The sequence below is a fragment of the Ictidomys tridecemlineatus genome, chromosome 7, assembly GCF_052094955.1.
Source record: "Ictidomys tridecemlineatus isolate mIctTri1 chromosome 7, mIctTri1.hap1, whole genome shotgun sequence".
Classification (NCBI taxonomy): domain Eukaryota; kingdom Metazoa; phylum Chordata; class Mammalia; order Rodentia; family Sciuridae; genus Ictidomys; species Ictidomys tridecemlineatus.
The window spans coordinates 89,152,803-89,169,777 of record NC_135483.1 but is presented as its reverse complement, the minus strand read 5'-3'; the positions used below and the strand labels follow the sequence as shown (position 1 = coordinate 89,169,777).

Here is a 16,975-nt window from a genome sequence, read left to right as displayed (position 1 = left end):
CACAGGGTTTTTATTCCCTCCATTCAAACCAAAGATCAAGATAAGATGACCAATGACTTTCACACAGCTAAATTTCCAACTAGATAGAGCACTAGATAGAGCATATGCTCTGTGTATCCTGGGATGAGCGCACCTAAGATCAGGAAAGTAGTATGTTGTTTTCCTTTCCTGTGCTGCTCCTAAGGGGTAATTGTATCAGGGCTTTCCTGGTCTCATAAAATGAGCTGGGAAAGTGTCCTCTTCTTCTGTTATGTATAAAAAAGTGCAATCTCTTCCATGAACATTTGGGTAACACCATTACGGTTTAGAAATGAGATGTCCCCCAAAAGTTCATGTGTGAGAACATTCAGAAGTGAAATAATTAGACTATGAGTTGGATTAATACACTGATATGAATTAACTGTGGCAACGGCAGACAGATAGGTTGCAGCTGAAGGAAGTAGGCTACTGGGAGCACAAATATAGTTTGTCCCCGGTGAGTTGAGCTCTCTCTCCGCACTTCCTTGGTGCCAAGCTCAGCTCAGAACTGCTTTCCTCTGCCACATGCTTCTACCATATTCTGCTTCACTTGAGGCTCAGAGATATGGAGTCGGTCAACCATGGACATAAGCTCTGAAACCGTGAGCCAAAAGAAACTTCACCTCCTCTAAGTTATTCTTATCAGGTCTTTTGGTCAGACCAATGAAAAGCTAACTAAAACAGTTCTCAAAGCCAGGTGCTTTTTGTGTGGAAAGATGTTTAACCACAGCATACTGTTCTGGGATTACTAAAATTTTCTAGTAAGTCAGTTTGGGGCAAGTTTTATTTTCTAGTAATTTGTACATCCAACCTAAAATCCTGAATATTTACTAGAATAATTTTGTTCTCAATATTATCTTACCTATTTTGTATTTGTTCCCTCACCCATGATTAATCTTGCCAAATGTCTATTTGACTTTTCAAAGAATCAGATAGACTTTATTCTCCTGAGTACTGAATTTGTGTTTTCCATGTCATTAGTTTAGACTCACTTCACTTCCTTCTACACTATTTTGAGTTTATTCTGTAGTTATTTCTGTCACTGAAATTGGATGCTTAGTTTATTCATGTAAGCCTTTCTTCTTTCCTAAAACACAGTGTATCACACCTGTAACTGTATTCCACAACTTTTAAAGTGTTTCTGTAGGCAACTGGTTCTAAATATTTTCTAATTTCCATTTAGATTCCTTTGCCAAGCTGCAAGTTATTTCCAAGTTATCTTAAAATTTCCCAATGTAAGAGACTGTACTTAATTATCTTTTTTTAAATGAGTTATACTATAATTGCCTAGGGTGACAGAATGTGCTCCAATGATTGCAGTTCTTTGAAATCTGTGGATGTTTGTTTCATGGCCTAGCAGACAGTTAATTTCATAAATATTCCATGTGTACTTGAAAAGAATTCCTTGTCATTAACCACTACGAAAAATGATCCATATACGTGCCTAACATTAACCCTCAGCAGACTAGGAAAAATAGCCAACACTCTAGAAGAAGGGGCCAATGGACTCTTGATTTTGTTTAATTTTAGTCATTTTACAAATAATATAAGGAAAAGTAAAAAGAAGGTGAAAATTATTAGTAAACATAACAAAAAATTAAACACAGCAAAACTGTATTTTATTATACATCTTCCTGGTATATGCATGTAAATCTATATTCACACACCCTACATATACATACACATATGCAAATATATGCATATATGCTCACAAATATACCCAAACACACATAAAGGGATGAGTCATTTGAATCAAACTGTTTAACTCATGCATGAACCTGGAATACACAGGTTTATAAAGACTGACTTTATAAATATTTCAATAGATATATTTCAAATATTTCTCTAATAGATATATATTTACTCTTAGTTCATCTTGCACTTGCAATGTAGAAATGCAGTGCTTTTGAAATGATTATGGCTCAATTTTGTTGAGAAGACAGTGGAAGACTTTGATCCCTGACTTCAAAATATTTTCACTGTTAGATTTATAAAGTCAGAATAATCAAGCCAATGATTAGTTTTTATTTCTGTGCCATCTATTTCTTTCCCATCCCCTTTGTACACACATTTGCATTCCTATATGTAAGTTACAAGCTACATAATGTAAATGTTCGTGCAGACACCACAGAAGATTTAGGAATACTATTGTACACATCCTCTTAGCAAAACCATGAGGTCCTTCCCATTGCCTTTGGAGGCTCCACAAAAGCAGAGGTTATTTCTGACTTATTTATGGCTACATCCCCAGATCCTAGAACTGTACCTGATATGTAGAAGGCACTTCAAAAAAAAAAAAAAGAATGAATGAAATACATGTTTTCTTGTTAATTGGGCCCCAATGAAAACAGGTGAGAGCAGAAATTTTTAAAAACCGTAAATACTAACCATCTATTGAATATGACCTTCAACTTAGCATCTATGCCTCTCATTATGTTTCCTAATGTTGCCGTATTTTTGTTCTGGCGTCTGCCCTCATTATTACCCCATCCACATATTGGAAAAATTAACCTACCCCCCACCCCTAGGGGTGGGCCCCAGTTGACTTGAGCTAATCAGGATAGTCCATTCTCCTAAGCAGTCAGACCAAGATCTGCCTGAGAGCTACAGGTTTTAGATTGGAAGTATTCTCTTCCCATCAACAAGGTCATATGTGGATGTAAAGTCCAGAACTGCAGAAGCTTCAGGCTACCAAGCTGAGGATAAAGCTCAAATACAGAGGAAAGACAAAGGAATTACAGAAAAATTCAGACTCTCTAGATTCAGGCAATCCTAACAGCCTTATAGTTTAAGTCAATTTTGATCATTTTTTTTCTGTTATGACAATGAGAACTCACCATCTCCTAGATGATGATTTATGAATGATAAATTGGTTCTGCTTCAGTTCTTATCTCTTCTCAATAAACGGATCTTGATTGGTAGAGACTGTTATTAGTCTCAATTATTACAGAAAATTTCGAGATAAAATTTGGACTAGGAGGAACCAAGTGATGTTAAAGAGCATTGCCTTCTTGGTAAGACATGACTACCCTCACAGCTTCTCGAGCACTAAATTAACACACACCTCCTCATCTAGGATCCGAAGTCACATTTAACTCCCATTCAATATAAAACTTGAATTTTTAAAAATTATCAAGTAAATTTTTTATAGTACCTCCACAGTTGGTATAAAGAACACTGTCATCGAATTCTATCAGAATTTAAGACGCTAATAAAGAGGACTTCATTTTTTTCCTTAAAATAAAGTATCCTTTTACCAACCAAAACCAAAACCTCCCACTCTGTCCAGCACCCCAGCCTCACTAGCATACTTCAAAGCTTCTCTACTAAAAGTGACATCAGTTCTCCCTCTCCATAAGGACAGGATCAATTCCATACACATGCAAACTGTGGTAACCTCTCCATCTTGAAAATGCCTCAATAACCACTCATACACATCTAGGTATCATCACATTTCTATGAATATGAAATGATGCCCAGGAGGTACTGCTAACTACAAAACACATATACACACACACTGCAACTTATGTAAGAAAGAATGTAAGTAGGTTAATAAGTGGATATATCCTTAATTTTGCAAAAGGAAGCATATGAAGTATAATCTAGAAACTAATGACATCCATTAACTCCCTTAAGGATGAGAACTAGAGGAAAGGGATTGGAAAGAGCAAGATACTTCTCTTATCTCTAACTAGTTTTGACTTTTGAAACCAAAGTTAATATTTTATGTATTGAAAATAAAATTAACAAGAGTACATACACCTACTTTATTTTTAATAAATAAAACAACTACAATGAAGGAGAAATAACATAAGTAACTTTCAAAACAATACTGCTAGTATCACCTATGATTACAGATCATATACTCTCAGTCTAAATAAATAAATAATAAGCTCTGGTTAGAGGGTTTTGGATCAGCAATTTGTTTGTCAGAGTGGTTTGGATCAGCAATTCTGAAACTCCTTCTGAGTATGACAGGACTGAGTTGGCAACACAAATATGGAATGGGAGAAGAGAAGATGCGAACTCTGCGGTGTTGAACTAGAAACACAGGTGTCATATGAACTCATGGTTTTCAATGTATAAATAAAGAATTGATTTAAATACATATGTATGTATATAATATAGAATTTATCTATTTCTTAGCTCTGACTCAGGAAAGGGCCTAGTAGCAAAGACAATGAAACAATAATGAGCACATGGAGCACCTAGACCTTGATTCCTCAAACGCCATTCCCCACTAAACAAAACCAGACACCTGCAACTTGGACTGAGATGGAGTAATGGTACTGGACCATCTCCTCCAAACACATGAAAGGATTGCTTTTAACATGAGTAAATTAGATTGACATTTTTTAAAAATATTTTTTCAGTTATACATGGGCAGAATATCTTTATTTTGTTTATTTATTTTTATGTGGTGCTGAGGATTGTACCCAGGATCTCATGTGTGTGAGGCAAGTGCTCTACCGCTGAGCCACAACCCCAGTTCTAGATTGGCATTTATTAACCATGTTGCCTTTACTTTTACAGAGAATATAGAAATACTGACTACCTTCATCTATCTCAACCTTATTTTGTCCTGAAAAGTCCAAAGTTACTCACATGGAAATTCTCCTCAGGGGGGTTTTGGAAACCATAAACCTCAAGATTATTCTAATTGGTACTCACTTTCCAATCTAACATTCATCCACATGAGCTGTCACTCAACAAAATATTTCTTGAACTATGAGTAGTCCAGCTGTTTGCAGATTAGTGAACACTTTTACTACAGGCCAAGACATAACACCTCCACAGCCAGGCCTCTCTGGCTTCTTCCCTCCGCCCAATGTCTCTCACCCTGGCTCCTGCAGCTGCAGAGGATCCAGGTTCCAGGGAATGGACTGGTTTAAACAAAGAGGAGAGAAAATAACTGAGTCAGGACCATGGGTGAGTAAACAGCAGCCAAGACAGGCCAGTCTTACCCAAGCGTAAGGTATGAAAAGAGTGAAAATTTAATCTAACTTAAGGTTCAGAGACTGGACCTCTGGGATGTGAATAGGATTAGATAAGGTCATCAGGGTGCAGCCAGTTAACGAATCCGATAATTTTACATGAAGATGGAGAAAGACCAGAAGATACATACACACACATACTCCCTGCCTCTTTCCATGAGATGCTCTGCACTACTTCAGGACTCTGTTAGCAAGAAGACCATCATCGAAAGAGGCTCCTAGACCCTGTACCTCTGTAACTGTTAGCCAAAATAAATCTCTTTTCTTTATAAAGTATCCTGACCCAAGTGTTTTGTTACAATAACACAAAATGGACTACTAATACAGCCCTCAAGAATGGTCTTCACTTTTCTAAAGGGTTTTAAAAGTAAAATAAGGAATATGTGATGAAGTTTTTAAGGTGGCCAAAAGCCTAAAATATCTGGCCTATGACTGAAAAATGTTTGCTGATAGCCAGAATAATGCCACTTCCCAGAGAAACCCCTAAGAAACAAATGCCGCTGCTCAAGATCAACTGCCAAGAATCGACTAATAAAAAGCTCACTTTTTTCTAAGTTGTTTAACTCTGCTTTTCTAGCTGGAGCTCTCTCAATCCTGACCCAGCTCAAGAGCTGGCTCAGCCTGCTTCTCGGAAGACCCTCTTGCTCCTCACTGCCCCAAGGCCCTCCTTACAACCCAGCCAGTCAGCTTGGAGCGAGGGGACTAAGGGAAAACAGCTCAGGTCTTCTGATCATCTGTCCACCTTCTAGAGCAGCCTATTCTCTGCTCACCCCCAAGCAACTCTGCTCTTCCAAAGCATCTCTGTTATTGGAGGCAGTGAAAGAACTGAGAATCCATTTGGACCTGTGTCTAAATCACATTTCCAAATCATTTTAACAGTAAGTAATTAAACTGATACTTTAATCCACACCAGTCCCCCACTTCAAATTCATGAGGGGAAGAGAGGGGTCAGTTTTTACTGGTACCCTAGTTATAATCTCCCATCTGTGAGACTCTGACACTATCTCAAAAACAAGTCATTCTTCTTAACCACACAAGCCACCTACATATGTCCTGTGTAACAAAGCTCATTTTTATTTAATCATGAATGCCAAGGTCTCGGCTTGGCACCAGAATCACGAGCCACCACACACCTTTGTAGGTTCAAACAGCAATTCTTTATTCCGGCTCTCACACCGCCTCCACACAGGTCCAGGGGCAATCCGAATCTCCCGCACAATTCAAGTCCTAAATACTTTCTCTCCATGAGAACTCAGCAGGAATTCAGGCAGCAGGCACGCAGGAATAATCCTCAACCTCCAACTTCCCTAAAACTCCTATTGTCATGCCCTAAACCCAAGGACAGGGATACTTCCTGCAAGATACACCCTAATCCTGGATCCACCCTGGTGATTGAGCAGGGTCACCTTTCCCAAACACACAAGCAAGGTCACAGCAAATTTCCAAGGCAAGTCCATTTAACATAGGGTAAGCTGGCAAGGATTTTGATGCGTCATCCTACTTGGTAATGGCCCTCAGCAATGACACTTTGCCAATGTTACTTCCTCACCATTCAAAACTGTTGACACAGCCATCCTGTGAACTACTTGCTAAACTACCTTCTATGGTCCAAGCACTGTTCTGGCAATAGGCCTTCCCCGACAGAAGTGGGGGAAGCAGGGAGGTCTGCTTCAGCAAAAGTGATGAGAACCACCTTCTATGACATTTGAGCAGAGGCTTTTCCAAGCAGAGGGAACACAGAGCAATGAGCCCAGGAGGAGAATGAGCTCTGGCTGGAACAGAGTAAGAAGGGAAGTGGACAGGAGGAGACAGCAAGCAGCCAGAGCCCAGGAAGAAGGTGACGGCTGCAATAGAAGACACCTCGCACACTTGGCATCATTTTCCCCCGCTGCTGGACCACAACCACAGACTCAGAGGGGCAACTCGGCAGCTCTAGGCAGAAGTCTGAAATGGGCTGGCATGGCTGCCTTCCTCCCAGAAGCTCCGGATGCGCATCTCTGCCTCTTGGGCTTCTCCAGGCTGTCTGTATTCCTTGGCCCAGGGCCCTTTCTTTGCATCCCTATAATTTCTGCTTCTCTCGTCATTTCTCCTTCTCAGATTCCTTCTGTCTCCTCTCATGTAGACCCTTGATTTTACACTGGGTCCTTTGGGTAAATCAAGAAAACTCCTCTCTGCCAAGTCCCCTTTAGCATGTAAGGTCACATGTTCACAAGCTCCTGGATTCAGACACAGCAGCTGTGTGAGCCTTGGATTCTGCCTCCTGTACACTGTATTCCTGGGGACTGAATAGGAGAATGAGGTGATCCATTATTATTTACTTTTTTACAGACAATATTTAGTTCTTCCTTACTTTTAGCCAGTGGATAAACTAGAAATGGTAACAAGCAAAGTAGAGCACTCTTCTGACTTCGGTGAGTCCATCTAGCAAACTCCATGCCGGACACCAATCATGATACTGCAACAGTATCCACTTTATGCTTTGAATATACACCTTGCTGCTCTAATACTACAATTTATTTTTTAAATGAACATTGTTTCTTTCTCTTCCTCTCTCCCTGCTCCTTCCTAATCTCTCTCTCCATCCCTAATATCAAGGGAAACAGGATTACCTTTCTTCCCATCCTGGGCAGAGTTATCTGTCTGCAGTAGACACCCACCATAGGAACAAAGTCATCTAGGCTTTGGGGATGGCACCAGAAGATCTCAGAAATGACTATCTCCCAAATTAACAAGTGAATTACGACTCTACACATCTAGACATAACCTGTGGAATGTAGCCTTTGGGTCACCTCTTTAAACGCCCCCTGTTCCTGCTGATGGGGAGAACTGCAGCCTTTGGGACAGGAGTACCTTGTGTTTCTCCTCTGATAACAAAGCAATAAACCTTCTTTCTCCTTTTTTTTTTCAAAACCGTGTCCACATTATTTGATTGGCATCAGGGGCAAGGACTGAGCTTTCACCAACAATATTATTTTTTCTAATACTCTTTCTAATACCAAATTTTTTGGGGGGGTCGTCTATCCCAATTCTCCAATACCAACTGGGTATACAACAATCCAATTAAATTCTAATACTAACTCCCAAAGTTAGTACAAACCCCAGAAGCTAAGGGCTCAGTTGTACCAAACTGTCCTCACTTCAGATAACAACCACAAATCCCAAGGGCAACTGATACTTCTGACTAACTTATGGAAACCAATTGGGGGTTTCCAAAAGCCCCTCCTCAGATTCATTAATTCACTATAACTCTTAGAATTCAGGAAAATCCTTTACTTGCTTTTATAGCTGTATTATAAAGAAACAGATTCATAGGGCAAGGGATATGGCACTCCCCCGACTTCTCCAGCACATCAATGTGTTTCCCGACTTGGAAGCTCTCTGAATTAACATAGGTTTCTTACACAGGCCTGACTAATTAGATCACTGGTCACTGGTGACTGAACTCAAATCTCTGCCCCTCGCTATAACCCAGTGGTTGAGAGCAAGGATGCTAGAATTTCTAACCCTCTGATCCCACAATTGTTTTCCTAACTAGAAATCTCCATCCTGAAGCCAGCTGGTGGCCATACCTTATATCATCTCTATCAAAGAGAAGGCCTTCTCACCATTCAGGAAATTTTCAGGGTTTTTAGGACTCTTTGCTTTGATGGTAGGACAAAGTTTGAGAGGTAGAGGCTTTGGGAGGTCCCTAATACATTTTTTAATCATACTATCATATCTCAATCTCTATCTCATGATATATGCAAAAATCAACTTATAATAAATCACATCCTCAATGTAAAATATAAAACCTACGGAAGTACTAGAAGAGAACACAGAGAAAATTTTTCTGAGTTTGAGATAGACTAACATTCCTTAATTCATAAGAAAGTTATCAATCATAAAGAAAAAGAATTGATAAGAAAGTCTCCAAATGAAAAATCTTTGTTCTTAAACTATAAACAAAAGGGCAAGCCAATCAGCAGGAAGAAAAATCTGCACACATTCTATAAAAGACCTGTGCCAAGAATAATATAAATAACCCTTACAATTCTAGAAGATGCAATAAAGACCTGAACACACAAATCACAAAAAAAATATATGCAGATGACAAACAGGTACAAGAAAAGATGCTCAAAATTCACATCATTACATAAATGGAAATTGGATCCACAGTGACATCTGACTACATATCTATTAGGAGGCTCACAATTAAAAAGACTGATAATATAAAGTGTGGGAATACATGTGGAACTCCTAGACCTCTAATACACTGCTGATGAAAATGCAAAATTATACAAAAAAGAGCTAGAAGTTTCTTGGGTTTTGTTTGTTTGGGTTTTTGGTGTTAGGGATCAAACCCAGGGCCTTGTTCACAGTTGCCATTTTCCTGCAAAATTAAACACACAGTTAAGATAAAACTGAGTCAGTCCACTCCTATTTGCCCAAGAGAAATAAAAACACAAAATCACAAAAAAGATTTGTACATGAATGGTCACAGAAGCTGGAACAGTTTGAATACTGAAAGCTCCCCCAAGGTCCATGTGTTAAAGAATGGTCCCCAGGGTAGCAGTATTGGTAGACGGTAGGACAAAGTTTGAGAGATAGAGGCTTTGGGAGGTCCCTAATCCAACTGAGGCCTGCTCTAGAAAGGAACCTTGGACCTTTCTCTCCTTTTCCTTGGCTCTCTGGCTCCTGATGTGCTTGGTTTTGCTCCTCCACACACTCTCTCTATGATATGCTACCCAAATCAATGGGGCTAATAGATCATGGACTGGAACCTGCAAAACTATGGGTCAAAATAACCTTTTTTCCTCTTTTTAAGTTAACTCAAGTATTTTGTTATAGTAAATAAAAGCTAACACAGAAGTAATGAAGACAAAAGCCAAAAAATGGATACTATCAACAACTATCAACTGGTGAACAGAATAAAAAAAAAAGCAGCTCATACAATGGACTACTCAGCATATAAAATAAATATTCAGCAAGGAAATAAAAACCACACTCAGCAAATAAATGAAACTGCTGAAACATAAAACATGGGTGAAGTTCAAAGCATTATTACACTAAGTGAAAGAGGCCAAACACAAAAGACTACCTAGAATATGAGTTCATTTATAAGAAATTCTAGAAAAGATGAAAGTACAGCAGCAGCACAAAGATCTAGATTTTAATAAGAGTTCTGAGTAAGGGAAAGGAACTGAAAGCTTTTAAAGTTATGAACATGATCTTTATAATGAGTGTAATCTTAGTTCAAACATTGGTCAACACTCATTAATACCCTTAAAAATGATAAATTTCATTGCAAGTAAGTTATATCTCAATAATTTTTAATCATATACAACAATAAAAACTCTATGCTGACATACTGAACTAACATATATTCATGGTGTATGTCCCTTTTACATTACTTATCAAACTCTCAAAGTGACTACTAGGCAAATATATAACAATTAAGAATCTGAAACAATATTTAACAGATCACAGGCTCCTACATAACTATTCCTGTCATGACATCTGTATTCATTTAAACAATACACAAGTATTGAATAATGCATGTTGACAATTTTAGTGAGAAGTCTTTAATCATAACACAATTTAGTAGAATTCAAAAGCAGAAGCAAAACGACCTTTACTTTATTTGAGAGGGGAAAAAAAGCCCACACTGATATAATTCAGTGAAACACTCAATTTAGAGTTCTAAATACAGTAATCAATTACCAAGAATTATTTATCAGCTCTTTGAGGAATTTCAAACAAAAAAAAACCTCTCAATCTCAGTAATTTCTCATAAAATTTCATTTTAAATGTTATGGTAAAAACAATGCACATGCACTCTGATAGGAAGTATTAGAAGAGTTGAACAAAAATAAACAGATGACTGTGATTACAGTTTCCATCTAAGGCAATAGCATAAGCAAAAGAATTCTCCCCTAATTTCATTATAGGTAAAATACATTAAAATTTTGAGCGTCTAAACATTTCAAAGTGACAATTATTTTATCTTTTGTGTACATAAAAAATAAAGTAAAGGGCAGCAGCACACATTCAAGTCAATCTCTCATCATTATGTAGCCAATGCTTCACAATAAGGTTAACTATCAAAATGCTATTTCTCAATATCTGAGAGAAGCAAAGGCAGGCCATGAACCCAGAAGCAGTCTTCTAATCTACAAGTAGGTATACAAAAATGATTCCCAAGCCACAGGGCCACTAAGATATATAAGTGCATAAAATTTTAATTGCAAAAATTTCTTTAAAAAGAAGTCTTCATACTTCTTTTATTTTAGATTGAAAACACATAAAGGAAACTGACAGGCAGGGCCAAGGGGGATAATTCTGCAGCAGAGTGCGTGCCCTGCCTTTGGAATCAAGAGAAGTAACTAAGCTAAGGGTCTTTAATCAGGTCCTTCACCTCACAGAGATTCTACAAACTGAAATTCTACAACTTGAAAGGATCAGAATTGTTCTTTGACATCTCTTTTCAGTCTAAAATTCTGCCTCTCAAATTTTTAATAATAATTCTGGAACTCAGCTGATGTTACAATTTAAGTTACCAAAACAGAAAAATAGATGAACATACTTTATAATTTTTTGAAGTTATTATTTTATATGTAGTTGCCTAACATAATTTGTTAATATAATTTATCATTTCAGAAACGTTTCAAGAAAATGAAATACCACCCTAAATCATGATTTTATTTATAGACATTTCACACAATTAGAGTAACAATGGGCATAACATTCTGTATACAACTGTCTACTCTTAGGTGTTTTCCACACCATCATACATAGCCTTTATATGTATTGCTTTAAAGAGTTGCTTAACATTCCGATAAGTGCATGTCTATATTCATCCATAGACATATATATTAACACAATAAAATACTAAAGGATAAAAATTATTAAATTATTATTCTTAGGGAAATAATGGAGATTTCTCAGTATAATTTTCTATACATTTTGATCTAATTGTTTTTTAATGTAAAATTTGATTAAAAATTAAAAATGTAAGTGAAATATAGCTATCAATTCTAAATAAATGGAAATTAGAATTAAATTAAATGGAAATTAGAAATCATGTGATCCAACCTCCAATACAATGCAGGAATCTTATCTATTTTCCTACCATTTTAGGAAAAGGATATAGGGAAATGAATCTAGTCAGCAATCAAAACACTATCAGTGAAAAGAAAAGTGGTCTGTGACTACTCAAAGAAGCTACTTAAAACTCATCCCAACAACACTACAACAGCATCAGCAAATCAATGCTTTATTTAAAGGATTAGGTGTTAGGTTCTGAGGAAACAAAAGATGATTCTCAAAGAATGAGAGCAGCTCATATGCTCAAGAAATGTGAGGCAACCCGGGTGCAGTGGCGCACACCTGTAATCCCAGAGGCTCAGGAGGCTGAGATGGGAGGATGCCAAGTTCAAAGCCAGCCTCAGCAACTTACCGAGGACCTAAGCAACTTAGTGAGACCCTGTCTCTAAATAAAATACAAGAAAGGGCTAGGAGTGTGGTTCAGTGGCTAAGCACCCCCTGAGTTCAATCCCCAATACTAAAAAAAGAAATGTGAGGCACAACTACTTCACACACTTTAGATTTTTAGAAATGAACAAGGTACCACTGGAATGCTGATGTATACAGAAATCTTTGTGAAAGCCAAGAGGGAAGAGGGAAAATGAGTGACTTTGTGGGGACAGGGAAGGTTATTCTTCTTCCACAAGAATAACCAATAAATGAATATACAGTTTCTGAGGATGTTGTAGTCAAGAGACTATTACTGCTACTTCAGAAAAGAAATTATAGATTTTATTACATGAAAGATTGAATTCTTCAACAATAACAAATAAATGCAGCCTGATTAAAATTAAGATATTTATGACAAATATAGGCTATGATGAGTTTAAATACTCTTTTAATGGTAAAGAGACTTTATTTACCAGGAATTATATTTCATGCACACAAATATATACAGACAGACCCCAGTGGCCTACCTATTTCAAGTACATGTAAGAGAAGAAAAACTTTCAGAGAAATCTGATCGAATGGTCCAATTAGATACACTAACTTAAATAAATGACTTGGCCCAATTTTTCTACAAATCAAACACTGATTTGGGGCAGAATATAGTAAAAAATGTCATAAGTTAAAATATAAAATATAACCCTGATCATGTAAAAATTTAAAAGTAAATAAAGCAAAGATAGTAGATGGGATGGCACTCAAAACCTCTTACTCAACTGATAAACAGCATCTGGTACATAATTTAATGTGCCCTTTGGGGGGAAAGGGCAACCTCTAACAGTTTCAAACTGTACTGAAGTATTAAGCCTTTTTCAAGCAATATTACTAATGTAGAGATGAAGAACAAATGAGTTACCAAGACCAAGAAATAGATTTTTAAAATTTTTAAATTCTACCAGTAATTATAGTGTGATAATTACAAATCTATTACCAACAGAAAGAGAAGAGTTAGATGAATGTTAACACTTCTATTTTTTTTTCTTCTTCTTCCTTTTGGTACCAGGGACTGAACCCAGGGGCATTTAACCACTAAGCTACATCCCCATCCTTTTTTAAGTTTTACTTTGAGACAGGGTCTCAATAAATTGCTGAGGCTGTCTTTGAATATGCATCCACTGCCTCAGCCTCCCAAGCTGCTAGGATTACAGGGGTGCACCACTATATCCGACAACACTTATTTTTATTTTTTTAGGTGCTGTTCTTCCCTCACAATATCACCATTACTCCTCAGAGATTCATGTATATTCATATATTTGAGCCTGCCTTAAAACTTAACACTATACTTTTTATTTGAGGCTGCATTAAAAATCCCAACACTACAACTTTCTAATAAGCTACCCTGCAGCCCCTAAAGAACCTCACAGCCACCAGTCATAGTATGAGAGCCTTTTAGCTCAAAACCATGTTAACCCTGTCCTAAAAGTTACACATATAAGAATCCTAATTCTCTTGGTCTAAATTCCTCACACTGCTCAAGAAAAAGAATTGAAAATAAATGTAAAACCTTTATAAGAAACATAGAGCTATCACTTATTGGATACAGTTGGCTCTCTGTATCCATGGATTTCATCCTCAGATTCAACGAATCACAGAATGAAAATACTTGCGGGGGGAGGGTGGGGTGGGGGGGTGGCGAGGGGGGTGGGGGGATTCATAAGTACTGAACATGTACAGACTTGTATCCTTGTTATTATTCCTTAAGCAATATAGTATTAAAACTATTTACATAGCATTCGCATTGTATTCGGCATTGTGAAGAGCGGTGACAAGTAGATGGGAGAGCAGTGTCTGAAATTGGGGTCTCTGATGTCTTCATGGCTGTGGCATGCTTAGTGCCTAGGAAAGTTAATCTGCAAAGGTGCAAGATGCCTAGTTGCTATGGTAATGCATTCCATGAGGAAGCTCTGTGCAAGAGTCTTATCAGTCTAGACCTTGATCTCAGGCACCCAGTTCCTTGGACAACCACAATGTTTCACCAGCTCTGCTGCTCCTGAACCTGCCTGCATTAACAGTAACTTTAGACAATGGACTTTCTTGAGGGACACACAAACCTCCTAAGGTTGCACATTGCAAATGTAGAATGTAACTGAGGAATAAGCTGCATAATGTTGCTAACTTTCATGAATACAAAGAATAATGCTTGCAAAGAATATCTTGAATCTGAATGAGCCATATATAATAAAGATTGCTAGCATGATTCTTTAGACCTGCTTCTCCTTCAGAGAGCAGCGCTCCACCCAATCCCAGCTGTTATCTTCAAAAATCTGCGTATTTGAGGCTTTATTTTTCTAATATCCCATGGCCCCTTGCCGGAACTGCTAGTTTGGCCACACTGGTTGCAGCAGGGTAACATAAGTAATACAGAGATGATTTAAAGTATATGGAAAGATGTGGGTTGGTTATGCAAACACCACACCATTTTACATAAGGGACTTGAGCACCTGCTGATCTGTGTACTCATGGACATTGGGAGCACAAAGGGAATTAAGGGCGAAGGTTCAGAGAGTCCTGAAACCAATCCCCTAAGGGTAGGAAGGGACAAATATAGTGCACTGTGCTTTCTCTACACTGTCACATCAAAGTCTCCACCAACCCTACTAGGCAGATAGCACTAACTTTGACAAATGTGAAAACAGAAGCCTGAATGCCTAACATCATCACCCAAGCACCTGAGGACAGTGATTCTATGTTCTTCAATGACCCAAATGGAGTTAAAGCAATCCTTTTTTAGGTATGCTACATTACATTATAAGAAAACAATAAAACCTTACCACAGCCAAAACTTTTGCAATGAATATTTTTTAATACTTTAAAATTCTATGTTTTACAGTGGAAGCCATAGATTAAAACCTAAAAAGACTGAGTAACTACAGAATACAGGCCATAATTAGGCACCTCTAAAAACATCTGTCTACAAATATACCATTATGTTCTAAGAACTGTACCAAATATAGAATTCTAAGCACTGAATAAAAATTTGTTCAATGAATAAAACACTGCACTGAATTGAATATCTGATTACTTCAAGGAAATTACCCTATTTATATTTTTGTTGAAATAAAATAGTTTTATGCTTCAATCAACTTCTGTCTCTATTTGATTATTAGTAAATAAATAAATTAATAATAATGATGCTGCATGTTATCAGCTTTTTTATTTTGATCACACACATTTTTCACTTGTTGAAACAGATTCATTTAATATCTTGGCTTATAAATACTAGGAAATAGGGAAAATGCAAAAATAACTTGATGTTTAGCTTTGAGAAATGCAACACAAACACAAAAATGTATATGTGAATTAGTTATCTTTTGCTACCGCAGATAGCGCAGACACATCCAGCCCCCACCTGGATACTACCATAAACACTCATCTTCAAAGCAAATTATCTATACTTGGCACTTTGAGATGAGGCAGCAACTGCCAGTCAATTCGAGCATCTTCTGAACAACTAACATACAGGGCATAATGTTTTGTTGGATACCTAATTTTTTCTTCCCAATTGATGTTTCATAAATATGATTTATGTATGCACCACAAGCAAATTTTAATGACTCAAATATTTTTTGGTAAATACAGAATTTACCAAACCCACATGTTGCAAAAGATTCTAATGCTGACAGAGTAAACATGTTATTTTTCTCATGAAAAACAGACTGAGTTGCTGCCAGTAATGAAGTTTAAACCAAACCACAGAACATTTGAATGAAAAATGGGCCACTACTGGGGACACACTAACCCTTAAATACAATTTCACAATAAAAGTCATTTACATACCAGCACAGAATATCCCTGGAACTTCACTCCTGATTATTATAGTCCGAAATTTCTTATCAGATTTTAAGGCATCCACAGCTTTTGATAACTAAACCAAAATAGGAAGAACAGGAAAGAAAAAGAAAAAAAGATCATTTTCAGATTGATATCAATACTATATCTTAAAATTAGAAGCAAACAGTTTAATCTTTACACTCACCATTTTTATAAGATTTTTACTAAGTGAATTTTTGCCATAAGCTCTGTTTATTCCAAGCACCACAATTCCTGGTTAAGGGAAGGGGGGGGGAGCATAACACTTGAGTTAGTGACATTTTCAGAGAACACAGACTCTAGTACACCTAGCTACCTTGGGACTTAACAAACCTACCATCTCCTTAAGGTTCCTGCAAGACTTTATTCATCTTTATTTTCATATTTAGTTTCCTTTATAAGATAAACAGTTTTTTTTATTTTCTAGATTTATTGAGGTATAATTGACAAATAAAGTGATATATATTTAAAATATACAACCAGATGTTTTGGTATGTGTATACATGGTGAAATGCTTGCCCTTGTTAAGCTAATTAGCATAGTCATCAACTTATGCCTTTTTTAAAATTATTTTTACATTAAAATTCTTAATACACCATTATACCATAATTTATCATATCTCTGATTATATATGTTGATACCAA

General features: G+C 37.0%; 1 protein-coding gene across 1 annotated transcript in view; it reads right to left on the bottom strand.

The window, feature by feature from the left end:
* Positions 1-16,565, bottom strand: part of LOC144365316 (methylglutaconyl-CoA hydratase, mitochondrial-like) — a 55,764-nt gene extending 39,199 nt beyond the window's left edge. The window contains exons 1-2 of the mRNA XM_078016400.1: positions 16,498-16,565; positions 16,299-16,386 (exon numbers count right to left, since the gene is read on the bottom strand). Coding sequence (XP_077872526.1) covers positions 16,299-16,386; positions 16,498-16,500 — 91 coding nt within the window. The 5' untranslated portion in view covers positions 16,501-16,565. The remainder of the gene's footprint in view (positions 1-16,298; positions 16,387-16,497) is intronic.
* Positions 16,566-16,975: the final 410 nt, after the last annotated feature.